The 19,352-nt window shown below is 42.0% G+C and overlaps 1 protein-coding gene across 7 annotated transcripts in view; it reads right to left on the reverse strand.

The window, feature by feature from the left end:
• Positions 1-318: 318 nt before the first annotated feature.
• LOC103525556 (SWI/SNF-related matrix-associated actin-dependent regulator of chromatin subfamily D member 3) overlaps positions 319-19,352 on the reverse strand; it is an 88,931-nt gene continuing 69,897 nt past the window's right edge. For 4 of the 7 annotated variants that reach the window (XM_030446467.1, XM_030446468.1, XM_008490518.2 and 1 more), the window contains 9 exons: positions 17,894-18,016; positions 16,571-16,666; positions 15,958-16,059; positions 14,554-14,715; positions 13,491-13,588; positions 9,841-9,976; positions 7,687-7,809; positions 4,450-4,551; positions 3,892-4,352 (listed from right to left, as the gene is read on the reverse strand). In XM_030446467.1, the coding sequence (XP_030302327.1) occupies positions 4,299-4,352; positions 4,450-4,551; positions 7,687-7,809; positions 9,841-9,976; positions 13,491-13,588; positions 14,554-14,715; positions 15,958-16,059; positions 16,571-16,666; positions 17,894-18,016 (996 nt within the window). In that variant the 3' untranslated portion in view covers positions 3,892-4,298. Of the gene's footprint in view, positions 4,353-4,449; positions 4,552-7,686; positions 7,810-9,840; positions 9,977-13,490; positions 13,589-14,553; positions 14,716-15,957; positions 16,060-16,570; positions 16,667-17,893; positions 18,017-19,352 lie in introns of all 7 variants that reach the window. The other 3 variants (XM_030446471.1, XM_030446470.1, XM_030446469.1) reach the window with 2 other exon arrangements.

Here is a 19,352-nt window from a genome sequence, read left to right on the forward strand (position 1 = left end):
CAGTGGTAAGGATAAATGTACTCCAGATGTACCTGACCTTGAGGAGCCAGACTAACCAATGGTAAGGATTTCTCACTTACTCAGCATGGAAGTGGCCAGTGATGGAATTCAGTGTAGAAATGAATTCATGTAACCAGTCTCTAAAGAGCAGCAGTCCTTAGCCCTGTGAATTCCCATTAGAACCTGTGCATGTGTCCACTGGGAATGCCTGTGCACCCACCAGCAAGCAGAAATCCAGAAACTCCAGAACACTGTCAGGAGCAGAAAGAAACCAACTTCACCTGTCTTCCTTAGGACATATAAGGTAAGTGCAAGAGGTACAAAGAAACAAAGTATTTATTGTTAAAAGCTTTTCTATGAATCACTCAGCATCAACCAATGAAGATGTGGTGGCTACAGAGTAGAGGGATTTTCTCTCTCTCTCCCCCCCCCTCCGCTTTATACATGTATTTGCTCACTCTCACAACCCACAGCTGTATTTTTTAAATGGAGTTCTTTTCTTCAATGAGATTGGAAAAGGTGCTTATCATACAGGATCTGGCAGAACAGATACATCCTATTGAACAACAGAGCAGTTACAGAGAGGTGATCCCTTTCTTCAGGAAATAAAGAGCTTTCTTTTCCCCTTCATCTCTTTGCACTGCCACGAAAGGGTTCTCAATACCAAATCAGGTCAAAAAAACCTCCAATACCTGACTAGCATTTTGGCAAAATTAGAGGCGCTAGGATATGCACCCATGTTGATATATGCACTAATTTCACTAAGGTTCACAGGATAAATTCTAGATAAAGTGTAAAGAAACTGCCAGCTGAAACAATGTCTGCACTACAACCACCAATGCTGCTAAATCAAACAAGTGAATCCCTGTTGAAAACAGTGGAAAACATTCTGATGATGTGTCTTGGAGTTACTGCAGAACAACTGGTCCTTGTCCTGGACACCCGTTTCCCAGGCTTCACATGAGGTGACACTGGCTCTCACCTACACACACTCTGTTCATAGGCACCCACACATGCACACAAAATACACCACATCACTCATACTGTGGTATTTCCAACAGTTCTTTGCACATTACCTTGTGCTATGCCTCACTGACATTTCATTGGTGCTTTGCTCCATCTTTGTATATTGTTTTCCACTGCTGTATTCTTCCCTCTGTTCCATAATCAAATGTTTGTTTCCCCTTAATTTCTAACAAACCCTTGGTCTGAATCCTGATTCATGGCCAACAGCACAAAGAACTGTAGAAGTGTTTCAAACCTGCCATATCAACACTTCAGCTCCAAGATACTCCTTGCATTCCAGAATTCTGTTTTAGCCCTTTCCTAGTTTGATACTAACAATCTATATTATCATCTATACATTAACTACTCTTGTGCACACAACTGGGGTTTTTTGCAGTATGCACAGACATTGTACTGAGTGAGCAACAACTGAAGACCCCAAAAGACCTCCCTATCAACTTTTACAAACACAAAAAGACAACCATCCTGAAATTAATTTATTGTTCCAAATCTGCCACAGTAACATGCCTGTTCAGTACCACTGCCCTTCCTTTTCATATGCTCAAACAGCATTTAGTCCACTTCCTCGTAGTATGTCTCAAATATTTTTCTTCAAATGTAATTACTACTTTTTGCAAATAAACACCCCTGGAACAGAAGACAAATTTTTTTCTCTGTTTCTTCAGAAAAAGGCCTGAACTGCTTCTGAACACAGGAAAGCAGTGTCAAAATCTCAAGCCCCTGTTTAACCAAAGACACCTGACAGATATTCCCAAGACTCACTGCTGGTGACCAGGCTGTTTGTGTACATAGGAATATGGACAATGGGATGTAAGAATCTATATTTTGGATTGCCCTCTACAGTGGCTGACACCTGCCCAGCTCTGGCACTCAACACAGGTTCACCTTCCAGCAATGATGCTGTGAACACTGGGCACACCACCACTTTGGTTTCCTTAACTTGCTCTGAAAGACAGTTGAAAACAGACCCACACAATTTATTCTACAGAGAGATTCTAAAAGCAGATAGGACACCATTATGCTGCCAGTTTTGCCACATGACTGAAATTTCTCTGCAGAAATATTTGCCACTGCAGTGGAAAGTTCTCAAAAAAACAGAATTTGCTGGCAGACATCCTGCAGGCCTCTACCCCAGTCTCACTCCTTTCGCACATCCTTCCATATCCTTCTTTGCATTTCTTATTCCTGGAGACTGAATGCATCCCCTAAATGTAGCTGCTCTGTTTACCACATACAGAAAAGAGTTTATACACTGGACAGCATGCACACAACTGACACAGCAGTGTAATAAACATGGAAGCACAGTAGCAGATGACCCCCACTGTTTTCCCTCACAATGCTTGTTTGTAGTCTCATTAGCAGAGTCCTAAAGTAAGATTTAAAGTCATTGTCTGGCAGCCTCACAGTCCCTCACTATACCCAGCTCAAGACTGCAGGATTTCGTATTTTATTGTAAAAAGAGGTTTTAACATAAAGCAATTCCAAAGGAAGCCATTCCTAGTAAAAGGCCTCAGGCAAATTGGTAGAGAAATGCTTTTACTTACCCCAGTGGTTTTGCATGACAGCACTGCCATTATATGACTGCAATCAAATGTACATTTTCCAACACAGCACTGAACACAATGGACAGAGTAAATGCTATGGCACTATTAATGTGAAAGCAGAGGTATTAAATAAAGGGCTGGGAGAGACTATCACTTCTGTGACTGGACAGAAGAAACTTTTAAGTTCAACTACAAATGAAATTGGCAAAGACACTAGAAGAGAAAAAGGCAAAACTACAGCAAAATGCATTATTCAGAAGAGCTGCCTCCATTCTGCACCACGTGAATTTCTCTTTCCAAGAAAATTAAAGGAAATGAACAATCATAACCCATAAGAGGATTCTGAGTGCCACATCATCTGGCCAGTTATAATTTGGTAGCTGACTAGAAATCATGTTGGGCCATTAATTACAATCTAGTCTATAAACTATAAAAAATGAGAGTGGGGAAGGATTTAATGAAGAAGTCCCTGTTTCCAAGTAAATATGGTACAAATTCCCACAGTCTGAATTTTTTGTACATTTAGAAAGAAGATGGTTTCCAAGGGATATGTTCTCTGTGCTATTTAAGGCTGACAGTGCTTTGTAACTCAGCAGTATCCTATATAACCACTATGTATAATGTATGGGGGAACGGAGTAATTCCTAGTAAGAGGCAGTTCATGACTGAAATGTGAGACCAATCCAGGGACTCAAGTCTTAATATCTTGAAGTAAGAGAAAACTGCTATGTTATATGAAGTCAAGCTTCTTGTGTTCTGCACCAACTTGACAATTAGGGAAGTTCTTCTCAGTGTTGATCCCAACTGGCACAGAGAGAAACTATGATTTAGGAAATATTGTATTTTATACACATGCTTACTGTTAGTATCTGATGTGTTCAAGGCAGGTATCAGCAAAGCACCATTAAGTCATTTTCATTTTCTCAGAATGCCTCATTTCCTGCTCCAACTTCAGCTTTGCTGCTGCCATGGATATTAAGGATGCGTAAGCAGGTATTATCCAGGGAGTAATTCTCTGTCTCTCAGTACAGCACACTGATCATACCCACCTAGTGTTACGTAATTCATTCTACCTTTCACTGCAGGGTCAAGGGAAAGAGTAAGTATTGAGAGTCTGCAGAAGAGATACCCTGGCTGTACTTCCCTCTTCCAGAGTGGCTCTTCATTTCCAGGAAGGAAAATCCTCCTAATTGGCTCTTTCACATGGCAAGATGGCTTCTTGCACTGGTCCAGCTGGAATAAAAATTCTGTTCATGGATACAGAACATTCCAGAGCTATAAGAAAGACTATCTTGTTTAGTGGCAAATTGAGACTCCTAGGTAACATAGGATGAGAACTGCCTTTATTTCTCTAAAGCTGTAGTCTCCTATAACACCCATCTCAACTTCCCCCCCATCAATGCCACCCATGACTCTGTATGTAGCCCATTAGGATTTGCTGTGTAGTGTCTGAACTTTCCACTAAATGATGCACGTTGATGAATAAACCATTAATCTTCTTAAACACTGACACTTGTATGGCACTGTCTCTGGTCTGGAATGGTTTGAGACACCCCCTCTTGGGCAAGATTTTCAAGGGTCACTCTAAAGCTGGTGTTCTGACTGGTGTGTTGATGGCACGTTCTCATCCAGTCAGGAAGCGGGTCCATGTGTAACAGTGAGCTAAGTAACACTGAAAAGTCCACTGGTTTGGTGGTCATGATACCAATGGGATCTGGTGAGCAGTACTTAAGTGTTGCGCACTCCCAGAGATTGTTCCAGTTCCTGCCGGCGCTGCTGGATCTGAAAGAAACAGAGAACTGTGCAGCTCAGCAAATTCGATTGTTCACTGGCAGGAAGATCAACATGTAAGCCAGCAGTGTGGGTAATTCCTTTATACCTTGCAGTAGAAGTATCTGCTTACAGCCTCTTGAGACCACGGCTCATGATAAAATTCAGCTCTGCGTTCTTCCTCTGGGTTTCCAACCACATCAGTCATTACCTGTGACAAAAACAAAAACAGTTTTCCCTATAGCTCTTCAACAACACAGAGAAACGTCCAGATTTACCTAGAGTCAAAATTTATCATTACTACATTATTCAGGACTGCTCTCAAAGCCCAGGGCAAACGGACAGTGAATGGTTTGTGTGCTTATGTCCAAAACAAGATGGTCACATACAAACTGTGAACAGCTCCTCTCCTCTGCTCCTCAACTGTGCCAAGGAATAATCCTGGACACCAGTGATTGCCCAGGCTATGTGCCATGGTCTCAGTTTAACAGCACTGACAGTTCAGTTCTAGAGCCCAGGAAAAGTTACCCAGCACTGTATATTTTATTAGCCTATGTATCCAAAGAACCTCCACATCAGACTGAAGAACAACTCTCTATCAGTCTTGCCCTCATCTCAACACATACCTCACCTTGATTTCAAGGAAAGTTCTTTTGGGAAAAGTATTAAGGAAAAATAACTCTATTGAAATGCAAAGGATAGAAAGCACTAGTAATTCCAAAATGGCCAAAGTCCTGAGCTGAAACTTCAGTCTCAACACAACTGCCAAGAAAGCAAGATTTGACAAACCAACAAGCTGTTTAAGCAACTAGTGGATGGGACCACCTGGAAAACTGCCCTTAGGGACAAAGAGACTTAAGTGTGTAAGAAATTGGGCAAGGAAGGCAGAAGGTTGGCATGGCTCAGTAAGGAGCTCCTGGTCAAATGAAAGCGTAAGAAGAAAATGCCCAGGCAGTGGAACCACAGACATAGATCTTGGAAAGAATATAGGGCTACTGCCCAGATATGCAGGGATGGACTCAGGAAAGCTGAGGCACAGCTAGAGCTGAATTTGGCAAGGGATGACAGACCTGGTGATCTTAGAGCTCTTCTCCAGCTGTGATGATTCTATGATTCTGTGACGTGAAGAATAAGAAGGGCTATTACAGGTACGTTGGCCAGAAAAAGAAGATTAAAGAAAATTTATCCCTCCCTCTAGTAAATAAGACAGATGAACTGGTGACAACCAATATGGAGAAGGCTAAGTTAATCATCATTTTTATTTTGCCTCAGTTTTCAGTGGTAATATCTCCTCCCACATCTCGCAAACCTCAGGGGGAAAGTAGTCCCTCTCATGACATGAGAAGAACAGGTCTGAGACCATCAGAGAATCTGAACAAGTCCATGGCACCTGACAAAATGCATGCCAGGGGCCTGAGGGAACTGGCTGATGCAGTCATCCTCCAACACATTTGAACTCACCACAGTTAGGTGAAGCCCTCAGTGACTGGAAAAAGGGAAACATCACATCAGCTTTCAAAATGGTAAAAAGAAGAACCCTAGAAACTACTGACCAGTCAGCCTCACCTCCCTGCCCAGTGAGAGTATTGAAAGAGATCCTTCTGGAAGACATGTCAAGAGATAGGGAAGGCAGGAGTTGACTAGACAGCCACATGGATTCAGCAAAGGAAAATGGTGTGTGATTAATGTAGTGGCCTGAAGTGAATGCATTTGTGGATAAGAAGAGAGTAACTGATGTCATCACCTGGGTTGAGGCCATCCTCAGTACCACTACAGGCAGAAGGATGAATGGATTGAGAGCAGCCCTGCAGAGAAGGATCCAGAGATACTGCTGGACAAAAAATTAAAATGAGCTGGCAATGTGGGCTTGCAGCTCAGAAAGCCAACTGTGTCCTGGGCTGCATCAAAAGCAGCATGACCAGGAGGTCAAGGGAGGGGATTCTCCCTCTCATGAGGCCCCACTTGAAGCACTGAATTGAGTTCTGGGGTCAATAGTACAAGACAGACATGGACCTGCTAGGGCAGGTCCAGAGGAGGCCGTGCAAATGGTCAAAGGGCTGGAGCAGCTCTGCTCTGGAGACAGCCTAAGTTGGTGTTGTTCAGCCTGGAGAACACTCCAGGAAGATCTCTTGCAGCCTTTCAATACTTAAAGGAGGCTCTTAAGAAAGATAGGAAGAAGCTCTGTACCAAGGCCTGTGGTGACAGGACAAGGGGCAAGGGTTTCAAACGGAAAAAGGCTAGGTTTAGATTAGGTATAAGGAAGACATTTTTTTATTATGAGGGTGGTGAGCCCCTGGCCCAGATTGCCCCAAGAAGCTGTGGCTGCCCCATCCCTGGCAGTGTTGAAGGCCAGGCTGGATGGGGCTTGGAGCAAGCTGGGATGGTGGGAGGTGTCCCTGCCCATAGCAGGGGGGTGGATTGGGTGATCTTTGAAGGTCCCTTCCAACCCCAGTCATTCCATGATTCTATAAAAAATCAAATCTGATGACTAAGTCTCCAGCATTACATAATTGAGTAAATATAAAATTGTTAAGCTCTTTTGCAGTGTAGTATTGTGCAATCACAATTCTGATGCCAGCAGGGTGGATCATAGAAAAGGCCCTCATGGGACTGATGTTCACTTAGGGAGAACATTGAACAACTGTTCTACATATGCAGCTAGAGAAGCTAGCTTAGTTTGTAAGTTATTATGCTAAAGACTGCTTTAGTTAAACATTCTCTTAGATGCCTGTCCCCTTTTGAATATAATATAAATAATAATACTTGTAATATCAACAGTAGATTTTTGGAAGACTATTGACTACAAACTAGACACCTATACTTGAAAGAAAAAAAATTTATTAAAATAATTTTTTTAGTTCCTTAATTCAACTGGTTCTGAGGCATCTAAGTGAAAGACACAAAGTGTGAAACTTTTTGTCAAACAAAGTAATTTTTACTGGCAAAAAATTTACCTTCTTTACTTTCCATTTCTTGGGTATCTCAAAGCTAAGCTCAAAGGCATCTGATACTTAATCTGAAATTTAATTCATAATTAAATTAGGAACTAACAAAACCCCCAAACTGTATTACTGTCCTACAGGATGTTCCTACTGAGTTTTATATGGCTTTAATTTTACAGAGTACACCAACACAGCCCTGCACCTCGGTATCACTGTTGAAACCCCCATTTCTTCTGGGAGATAAGTACAGTCTGAACTCTTCTTCCTGCATGCTGCTCTGGAATTGCAGTATTCCACTGTCTGTCTTCCACAAATTTCCATCCTGGATGTTTTCTCTATACACATCTAGATAAAATTCTTACACTCTGGTTCCGTTATTCATTCCTCTTCAAACTTTAGCTCACCTTGAGATCCCTACTTTGGGATCGGAGAAGGTCTTGAATGTATCCTTTGGGATCTTTGGAAAAACTCAGCATGAAATCTCGTTGTATTTTCAGCTGATTTATGGATTCAATTGTCTCATGAATCTGACAGAAAAAAAAACAACAAAGCAGATGTTACTTAATTCTTACCATACTCCAGTGACCCTTAGGTCTGCCCCATTACCACCTTTGTGCTTCTTGTCATGTACAAAGGTAGGAATTCTACACCACAGACTCGTGCAGGTTCCCATGGCTTTTTCCCTTCAAAGGAGGAGTTAACCATATTCCTGAAGTTACATTTTGGTTTCACCAGTGCCCCTGTAATGAAAATCTGTCCTGCGTTGAGCTGCTGGGTGGCATGCTGTATGCAATACTGAAGAGCTAAGTCATGCCACTGTACAATGTAGTAATTTCCTGTGTATTATCAGTCTTTCTGCCAAGTCTGGGGTTCTTCAGGAAAGGTGCTATACAAATGTGTCTCTTAAGAGTGTCCAATGCAAGAAAGCAACTATTCCTCTGTTTAATTATCATTGTATCTTCAGTACCCTGCTGTGAGCCTTACAATTTCTAGTGATGCCTCAACAAGTTGATGTTAAACAAAGTCCTGTAACAGACCTGACTTCTACACTTTTCCTTAGGAGAAAGCCAAAATGGCTGCAAGAAGAAGTGGGGTGTGAACAACGAGAAATCATCAGTATAGAAAGTTTATGGGAAACAAGTTGTATATTCAGAAATATTTTGTTAGAAACGAGCATTAACCAGCAGGGAAGAATGAAGACTTCAAAGAGAAGTCAAGGTTCTATAACCATCCTGGATAAAAAAATCAAGTATAATCAGTGGAAGGAAAGTAAGGAAAATTAATATACATACATACATACATAGAAAAGCAAATTTTTACTACCCTGTTCCTCTAATATTCTAGTTTGAGATTGTAAACCTGTCTTGTTTAATTTAAAGTACGCATCTATCCTGCTAAAACAGCTAATGTGAGCAGGTGCATGGGAGAAAATAATCCTTCCCTGATCTGGCTATGCCAGTAGTGTAGGCACAACTGTAGAGTATGTTAACAGCAGTGAGTTGCTATGAACTCAAAATCACTCCTTATTTAGGAAAATGTGTAGCCATGCTGGGGAGAACTCTGTTGGTATGCACCGAGTTTCCACTAGAGGACTCCAGCAGCACAGCAATAAACCCCAGAGATGATGATGCAGCAGTTAACACCTCTTTATCCAGAAGTTATCTCAGTAACTTCACTGATCAGTTTGTCCTCTGCTGTAGCAAATGCTCAAAAAGAGATGGTAGAGACATAGGAAAAGGTGAGATGGGCTGGGAATAGAATAATCCAAAACCTCTACAGGCTGAGAAATGACTGGCTGAGCAGCTGTCCTGCTGAGAGGGACCCTTCTCAAGAGCCATTACACAAAAGATGCTGCAGGAGTTACTCAAATTCACGGGAGTGCTAGTGTTAGAAACAGAAACTAGGCCTGACTGCATTTCACATAAATCATCTCTGGTCCATATTGTCACATTTCTTCCCTTGCTCTGACAAACCTATTTTTTCATTCCTTATCAAGCCAAGTTAGCCATTTACTTCACTTGTGCCCAAGGATGGCTAACAGTCCCCATGACCTGAACCCCTAGCACAGCCTGCAGACCTCACCACTGCTGACAGACAGATGCTACTATTTAGTGTCCATCATCTCCTTTCAGTAACACTGAACACAAATCTGCCACACAAGGGATTTCTCTGCCATGCACTTTCCACATTTGCACCAATTGCAGAGAGCTGCTCAGCAACCCTGCATGCACAAAACATTTTGACTATGAGATTCTCCTGACTTTGCCTCAGAGAAATTCAGCAAGATACCATGACCTCTCAATAAAAAGTTCTAGTCAAAAAGTTCAGATGATTCTTGAATATCAAGGGACACTCTGGTCAGGTCAGGCCCTGGACCACATCCCAAGTAGGATTGTGAACCACCTCTCTGTATTCCCATTCCTGATTAATCCCCTGAAAGCACATCCACTTGGAAGTCTGTCTTACAACACCGCTGACTTTGATGTGTGACACCAAACCCACATGCAGGTACACAATAAGTAAATATGCCACATGACACTCTACTCCTAGGCTAGTACCTTGTTGTCCAGTGCTGTAATCTCCTGTTGGTTAGCTGTTGAGAGAAGAAAACTACTCATCTGTCCCTTTAATGGGTCTTCAACTTCTACATCTATGTCATAACAAGCCGTCTTCTTCTGATCGTTGGGGTCAACACTATGGAGAGTATAATAGATCATGAGAACTGCCATAAAGAAACAGAATAAATATCCACCCAGGCCCAAATACACTCTTCAATAAAGCCTGCTGCAGTTGCTGTGAGAAATCTTAACAACAGGGTATCTTTACATAGCATGATGAGCTATCATTAAGTTGCCTGCTTAGTTCTTCCAAGAATAGTCAGTAATGCCTTCCTGTTACAGAACCTCTATTAGCTCTTCCTCAATGTACCACACGTCTATGAACTCTGTTCTCTTCTACACCAACTGGCTAGCACCAACTGGCTTCCAGTGTCCAGGATTGGTCCTGGTATGTTTTTGGCATCACATTAACTATTTACCACCCTGCTGGTACTGAAGATTTCAGTAACAGGTAACACATTATAACAAATCACAGAATCATTTTAGTTGGAAAAGATCCTTAAGATCCTCAAGTCCAACCATTCCCCCAGCACTGCCAAGGCCACCCCCAGCCCATGTCCCTCATCCCCACATCTCCAGGGCTCTGAAACCCCTCCAGGGATGATGGGGACTCCAGCCCTGCCCTGGGCAGCCTGGGCCAGGCCCTGACAACCCTTTCCAGGGAGAAATTGTTCCCCAGCTCCAACCTAAACCTGCCCTGGCACAACTGAGGCTTCCTGTGCTCCAGGCTCAGCAATCCCATCTCCCTCAGCTGCTCCTGAGCAGACTTGTGCTCCAGATCCTTCCTCTGCTCCATTGCCCTCCTCTGGACACGCTCCAGCCCCTCAATGTCCTGCTGGTTTTGAGGGGCCCAGAACTGAATGAACACAGGAACTGAGGTGTGGCTTCACCAGTGCCAAGTTCAAAGCTGGTAGTTAACCAATTCCATTACAGTCCTACATGAAAAACCACTTACAGCTCCTCATTTAGTGTGTATTAAGTTTATTCCTATTTGTTACCTTGGTGTGATGAAGCATTTCAGATACGCCCTTTCTATCGGCCCTCAAAAGCCTGAACTGCACAGAGATGGAGCCTTTCCTACATTCTAAAGTTAACATTCATGGAAAGAATTAATTTTTGTTTTCTTATCTGACTTCAAGCAGCCGATTCTTCCAAGAACAGCTTTTTCTAACCTTATTAATTTCTCTGTTGCAACTGTAGTTCTCCCACTTCCAATATATTTTGATCAGCCTTATTAATTTCTTTTTAATCTTTGAGATGCTAAATACAATTTTTATTATTATTTTGTTTGCCCTATACTAAATTTACATTTAATTTGTTGATGTTTAGACTTACCATTAACTTTATCTTTAGACTAAAGTTTCTTAGCAAGAAAAGTTTTCCAGCCCAGGATGTGGTAAATCAGAATTGAGTCACTGTCACTGTTTTTGAAATGTCTAGCTTGTGTGCATCTGCTGTGGGTAGTAAAAATAATTGGCTCAGAATCTAATTGAGCTTGTTAGACTTCAGGAAACAGAAGAACTTCCATGAATGGATTTGGATTAGAAGTGTTCCAAGCAGGTAGAGAGAGATGATCCTTCTCTATAGCCAGCACTGGTGAGGCCACGCCTGGAGTACTGAGCTCAGTGCTGGGGTTCCCAGTGCAAGAGAGAGAAGCAGCTACTGTAGAGAGTTCTGCAAAGGTCCATGAAGATGATTAGCATCGGAGCACCTCACAATGAGGAAAGGCCAAGGGGTTTGAGACTGTTCAGCCTAGAGAACTTGTTGGGGAGGGAGCTTATGAATTCCTGAATGGAAAGTTTAAAGTAGATGGAGCCAGGATCTTTTCAGTGGTACCCTGTGACAGGACAAGAGGCAGTGGGTGCAATCTGAAACACAAGAGGCTCCACCAGAACACCAGGAAACACTTTTCTACTGACCAAGGACATGACTGGGCAGCTGACCCCCACTGACCAAGAGGATATTGCAAACTATATGACATCATACTTAGCAGTAAACCAGTGGGGGGGACAGGACACACTGCTTGGGGACTTGCTGGGCAACAGCTGGTTGGTGATGATAAATTTTCATTTGTATCACTTGTCTTTCTTGGGGTTTATTTCTCTCTTTGTTGTTTTGCTATTATTATTACTGCTTTTTTTTTCTTCTTTTTTAATTATTAAACTGTTTTTAGTTCAACCTATGAGTTGTCTCACTGTCACCCTTCTGATTCTCTGCCCCGTCTGTCTGGATGGCAGTGAGAGAGCGGCTGCCTGGTGCGCAGTCACTGGCTGTGGTCAGACTGTGATGAGCAGCTGGCAAATTGCCTCACTGGCTGCAACATTAGCTCTTAAAAATGTGTAGAGAGTCTGTGAGAGTCTGCTTAAAGCTAAACTGGACATGGCCCCCAGATATCCTGATTTAATCTGAACCTGCTCTGAGCTGGGAGAGTGGAGCTCCACATGACCACCAGCGCTCCCTTCTTCTACACATTATCCTGTGATTTTTGTCAGTCTAAAAATTACTTAATTCCTTTAAATTTAGTGCCAGACTTCCAGATTTATTTCAGCCTAGACTGAGATTGTAAAGACACTATTGCAAGAGTATTCCCTGTCCTCAGGAGATTCATCCTTCCCCCTGTACTGCTGCAGGTGCTGTGTGGTGCACACAGTGCATCACCGAACAGTGCAATACACAAGCTCATGCTCTTTAGCTTGTGTCTGATAAAACGAATTCTTTGTTTGCCACCAGAATCTCTTTGCCATCTCTCTGCCCCTGAAAACACAACCAACAGTTCCTTCTCATTTTTCTCCAACATAATGACTATGTATCCCTGAGGAACTCAGATTTTTTATGTCCATCAAATGAGTGACTGAGTTGTCTTGACTGACAGTATGTACACAGCTATCGGTCCACGAGGTTTTCAAGCTGCTTTGTATATTTATAGTCAAAAAGCAAATTTTATTTTGACAGCCAATGTAACATTTAGAGAACCCAATTTTAAACATATTCAGAAATATTTGTTGCCAATATTCTGTAGCAAACCAAACCGCTATACTCAATTAACAACAGTATTTAAACACCCAGAATCAGTTTTGACTGGTACCACAAAGGAACCTGCGAAAGACTGAAATTCCTGAACAGCAAGGTTGCAATCTACCTCTCCCCCACAGATATTTGCCACTTAAATATGGAATGTGCCGGAAGTGCCCTAGATAGCTGAAAACTGTATTTAATCTGCTATGCCAGAAATACATCTGTTTTGACAAGGAATCTCAGTATTTTGGTGACAATGGCCTTCTCTGAATAGGCATCCTTTACTATACATCTCCTGAGATCTCCCACTAGGCTGGCATTCTTACAATGAGACTAACACCCAAATGCTGGCCCAACTCCAAAAAAGCATGCATAGACCAGCCACTGTATTCGAAACTGTAATACTGTTGTGCGTTCTATATAGTGACTCAGTGATTAGAATGATTGCCCATGGTGTACAATATCTTGCTTCCATCCCTTTTTTACCCCTAGAGGAAAAAAGTAGGTCCCTGCTACTGCAGTTGTTTCTGTATTTTTCACAGTGACTGTTTTGTACCTGACAGTGCTGTGCTTACCTGATGATGTGGTTTATCACAATAGGGTCTGGTGGCAGCAGAAGGTTAGTGAGCCTCTGAGGAATTTCTGAAAACTTTAGCCGTGGACAGTCAAAGATCTGGAAGATAATTATAAAATAAATAAAAATATTAAATTATGAATCAGAAATAAAGCACATTATCCTTGTCCAAAACCTAACTTGTAATTAAACAAGAAAGTAAGAAATCCACAGTTCAAAAGTGAGGTGACAGCTACCATTCTGTCTCTTTGCACAGGACAAATTTTTGTCACTTCTGTCCCTGCTGCACTCACAGTCTGGGCTATCTGACAGAGGCATCAGATGATGACAATTCAGGTGTACCACCTTTGGTTTAGCTGCTGAAGGGCACATGACACTTCAGTGGGACATCAGGATCAACTGTATCAATGATGGAAGAGAACTGAACTCTTCCTATATCAAATGAACACTTCTAACCCTAAGGGTTTGCAGGAGCATATTGGACAGGAAAAAATTTGGGGTTTTACTAATGAAATATAAAAACTTTGTTGTTTTTTTGGTTTTGATTTTTTTCTCAAGGCATGTTTCCCGCAGTATTTTGTGTGAAAGAAAAATACAAGAAAACATTTTTGTATTTTAAAACCATTTGCAAATTTAGCAGACTTAAGCAAAAATAGATTTTCTAATTATATCTTTCATGTCTTCCATCCTCCATAAAGAGGAAAAGAGAAGGTCTACATACCATTTGGCAATCAGAATCAGCAGATTATTTCATGTTTCTTAGTGCAAAATGACATATGGATAAGGAGTAGGCATGGTAAATCAATAGAGACAATTAGAGAATGTCCTTCCTGGAAAGGCCAAAACTTATGTAGGAGCACTGAACCACCAAATGTGATTTTTTCACAGCAGTGGCAGATGGCGGGATGCTTTTCATATTGTAGTAACTGCTGACAGCCACTCCATACTGAAGATACTGCATATCATTAAGAGAAGATAAAAATCAGTCGTCTTTATCCTTCCAAACTTTGTGGACAGATATTATAGTCGCCTCTAAAGAGGTACTGTGCCCAAAAAGGAGTTACCTGCTGGAAGTATTTGTCACAATTAATGTATTCCTTATCATGGGAGTCTTGCAGCTTATTTGTTTTGATGTACTGCCAGAGAGCCTGGATGATGGCTGACCGGGTCTGCGTGTGTATCCCCAGCAGACGGGCTAATCGTGGGTCCAGCTTAAACTGGGGAGGCTGTAACAGAGAGGAGATGGAGGTGCCGAGAGAGAGGAAGGCTAGTAACTGCTCAGCTGCCTTACATCAACCAAATGCTTTGGAACTCTGCTTTTCAGGCCTGTCCCCACTATTCTCTGTTGCATACCAGAAAATTTACCCAACTTCACAAGTATACAATGGAATGTATTTCTTCTCCTGACCTCTGTGACATCAACACCTCTTAAACTCCCTACAATTAATAATTTTTTCTTTCTGTTAACAAAAAATTAAGTGTCTTTATACTGGAGAAGTGCTATTTGCAGAGAGGAGAAAGACAATGGCACAGAAGGAGTTCTTAAAAGTTACAGAATCAAAATCTATCTGAGGCTGAACTGCCACTGAAAAAGGAGACCTCCTCTCAGCAGTGCATTTCTGTCAGTTTCCTTTAGACAGCAACATTTCTTTCAGCGGTGCTTTCAGTCATATTAGTGAGCTCCACAACTGCAAACCTCCATTGTTTGTGCCAAGGGAATGGAGATTCTAGCAGTGCACACTGACAACTGAAATGAAAGTGGGTTTTTTCAAGTAGCTTAGCATTAAAACAGAATAAAACAGTTGGAAACTCTATCCAGGAACCTTTTTTTATATTCTGTCCCAAGGCAGAATAGCCTAATGATGCTTTTTGGTTTCCTGTGACTGGAAACTGATTTGTAAGTAAGCTTTGTCAGCTTGCAAATGGATTGGTTCGTGGGTTTTTTGTGTTCATTCCACAAATACTACTAAAACTGACAAAAGAGAGGAAGCAGGAATGCCTAACGAGTAATGAGTAATGGCAAATGTAACCTTTGCAGGGCAAGGTTGCCTTATGCTGTACTAGGGAGACAATATAACCAAAACTTCAGAAAACAGGAAGGTACCACTAACAAAACCCACTCTTTTGAATTTCTGTGCAGGACCACACACATAACTCATGTGCAACTTATCTGACAATCCTCTAAGATGCCTGAGGTGGAGATGCATATTCTTTCTGCAGGCGGACAACAAAAATACTAATTATCATAGTGCCAAGAACAGTACGTTGCCAGACTGCAACAGAAACTTAGTTGTTGTGCCCCCTTTACATTTAAAAATAATCTGTCTTGGTATCATTCTAACCTCAACAGACTCTGTAACATTCTGACTGCAAGTATATTGGGTTTTGATGTATGTGACAGTATGAATTAGCTTTGTTGCACTATGTGCCAAAAGCTATATTTTTCATGCCAAAAGGAGTGCACTGACCTGGTAGTCCAACATGAGGAGTAACGTGCATCGCACACTGACATCTCCAGGTCTCTTCACCTGGAAGCCATCCGTTTCCTGGGTTGTGGGAGTTCTGTGCCACTGACAAAGGAGACAACAAGTAAGACAGTCAGCCCTTTTTTTTTCACTGAGGTCCATCGAGGTCCACCTTGCAGAGAATGCCGTGCAAGAGTAAGACAAGAACAAGCGTTCTGAAGATCTTGCAATTAAACAAACAAACAAACCGTCCTCACCAAAAAACCCCAGAAAACCCCATAACAAAATGCCTCCCAAAATTTCTTGCTCAAACCTGACAGTTGAGCATTAGTGCACTATCTGTTCTGCTGCTCCCGTGCTTTCACACCCCAACTTCTTCATCAAATTTCATTCATTCTGTCCTAAGATGTAGCTACATTACATCAACATGGATGTTGATCTGACTATATAGATTCTGTTATGAAAAATTCTTTAAAAGAATGGAATTTTGATAACTGAAAACACCTTAAATGAGATAATGAACGCAAGGTAAGTTACACAGGTCAGATGACGAGCACACAGCCGTTTATTTGTGCTACTTGCACATTTGTATGCAAAGGGTACATGACTTTCTTACCTCCACAAGATGGTTGTCAGGCCCATAAAGATCTTTATCCAGTTCAATAACTAAACTCTTAAAGAAAGATGAAAACTTCCGTTTCTGTTTGCTGAGCTGTACAATGAGAAGAAACAGAAATGCTTATGGCTGCATATATTAGCTTGTGTTCTCTGCTTCCTTCTCAGGCTTTGTCTTGAGAATTAATTCCTAATTAATTAAGTCCCTTCCAGCCCAAAATATTCTATGATTCTAAGACCACTGTATACCTTAATAGCTTGTTTTCTTTAATGAATGCTCATTTCTTGATCTGATTTATCAGAAGATAGTAAATTTTACAGATTAATCATATGTAACATGAAAGTGTTTCCTTTTACATTTTGCCTTTCCCTTTAAATACCAGTATTTGCTGTTTACTGCAAAGCTCATACTGTCTAAATTAAAAACTGGGAGGTTTATCATCACATAATCTGACTTTCCATAGAATCAGTCCACAGGACTTTAATGAATTTCTTCTTGTTTAAATGCAGAAAGCTTTTTAGAAATACATCCTCCCTCAATTTAAAATTTGCCACTAACTGAGAAGCTATTTTGTTTCAAAAAAATCTTTCTTTGGTAAAATATAGGCTGTAATCTCTACACTGAATTTGTTTAACATCAATTCCAGATGTTGCACTTTGTCATCCCTTTACCCTCCAGCAAGATTATGTTTCTGATTCCTGTACAACTAACAGCAGCCAGACATGCCTCGCCAGCCTTGTCCTCTCTGTAAAGTGTGTTTTTTATCTGTTTATCCTCTCAAATTCTTAGCTTGTGAAGTCTATTCAAATAGGAGACAATTTTATCAGGAAAGCCCAGCCATCCCCAAGGATGGCTAAATCAATCACTGAAGTTTCTGAGGATTTTAGAATGATAAAACTTTTCTTCAATCCTTGTTCTTAGCATCTATACACCCCCTTGTCCTCCCTAGGAATGTGTTTCTTCTTGTCACCCTGCTCTCCATACAATGCAATGCCTGACATTGGCCTGACTTATCACACCTCTCATGACCTGAACCTGACATATCTTACACGGGAGTCATCTCAGCCCTGTTCTCTCCACTTCCTCCTACCTGCCCTGTCCTTAGGTTCTTCCATGTCCTACTGCCCTTCCCTCTCCCTCCCCAACATTCCCATCATGGGCTCATCCCTCACTCTGGTTGGACCTGGTGCCTTCCAGCAGCAAGATGTCAACGCTGCCATCCACTGATGTCTTGTCTGAGCTGATATCCCCAGTACAGCCCACCACCCCACAGGACAATGTCTAGATCCTTCCCAGCCCCAGTGAAGCACAGGTAAGTCATACATCATCCAGAAGCTTCCCCTCCACACGCAGCTCCCAGGAGGCAATACTGCCATCAGAATCATCTGCATCAGACTTGGCAGGATTGAAGGTGTTGGAGATGTAAAGTCTCAGTTTCCGCTTTTGCTGTTAGACAAAGAAAGAAAAGTTTAAGTCTGAGACACGAGGAAGCCACAGGAGAGGTAATAATTACATATTTGGTAGAGAATATTTAGTAGAGTTTAGTCCAGTTCCACCAGGTTGTACTAGAATTTAAGATTTGGTTATGTGTAAGAAAATACACCAAAGAGATGAATCTCAAACTTCCTTTCAAAAACTACTGGCCAAGCAAACATGCTCAGATCTGCTGCAAGTGGAGAGACATGGGAGGCTGCAGGGCCTGTGAGGCTGTATATCCTTTATTCTGGATTAGAGATCTGAGAATTCGCTGTGAGAAAACCACAATACAGTTCCCTCCCTGACTAGATCCTAGCTAGATTGCTGAGTCTCAGCTGCAAACCTCCTGCTACCTCAATGCCTTTTGTAGCTGCAGCAGTTCAGAGTTGCAAATGGCCACCACAAATACACCTAATGCTACAAATTACATGCCGGGCATATCGCTGCCCATCTGTGTTCTACCATCATGTAGAACCTGGTAACAGCCTGACAGACCCAAACACCCAAACCCACTCACACCCCTCCTTGCTGCCAAACCTGGAACTGCCCATTGCAGCTTCAACGTGCTGTGAGAACCAGGTGCAGGTCACTGTGCTTCATCCCTCACCCAAGTGCTCAAGTCCTTAAGAGTCACAACCATGCCTAGCTGCTGTATTTCTAAGGCTAAGGTTTCCCAGCTGCCACACTAGCTTATGGCTATGTTACCTCTCTGTGCCCTTCTTGTCCCTGCTCTATGTGGAAAAATTGGCCATCAACTCTGGATTCCAGAAAATATATTGCCAAGAATTTCTTTAGGACTCTGATCTCCAATACCTGTTTATAAAATAATGACAAAAGGGCTACAGTTGTCACATTAATGCAGTTGAAACAATGGTGAAAAAGACACTTGTCCATGAACACTGCTTGAGCAGCCAAGCATGTCCTCCACTGCATAGCACTGCACTGACCCAGGGACACTGATGTCTCCACAACCACCTTTATGAAGCTGCTGCCAACATGTCCACCTCCTGTTTGTTCCCTCATGAGATGATGCTCAATTTTTTTTCATTCTTTTTGCCCTTCTCGCCCACCACCACCTCTTCCTTTCATAAGTCTAGTGTTGCCAGCACCACTGTGTCCTCGTAAAAGCTACCGGAAAACAGCTCTGTTCAAGACATTCTGGAAGGATGACTTCCAGAATCCAATTCCAGGAACTAGACATCCAATTCCAGGAACTAGACAATGGCACTGAACTTACCTTACACACACATCACCAGTAGTGCTAATAGACACTGTGAGCAGTGGCACTGAAAGAAAATCCATTTAG

Source organism: Calypte anna, chromosome 2 (assembly GCF_003957555.1).
Source record: "Calypte anna isolate BGI_N300 chromosome 2, bCalAnn1_v1.p, whole genome shotgun sequence".
Lineage (NCBI taxonomy): Eukaryota > Metazoa > Chordata > Aves > Apodiformes > Trochilidae > Calypte > Calypte anna.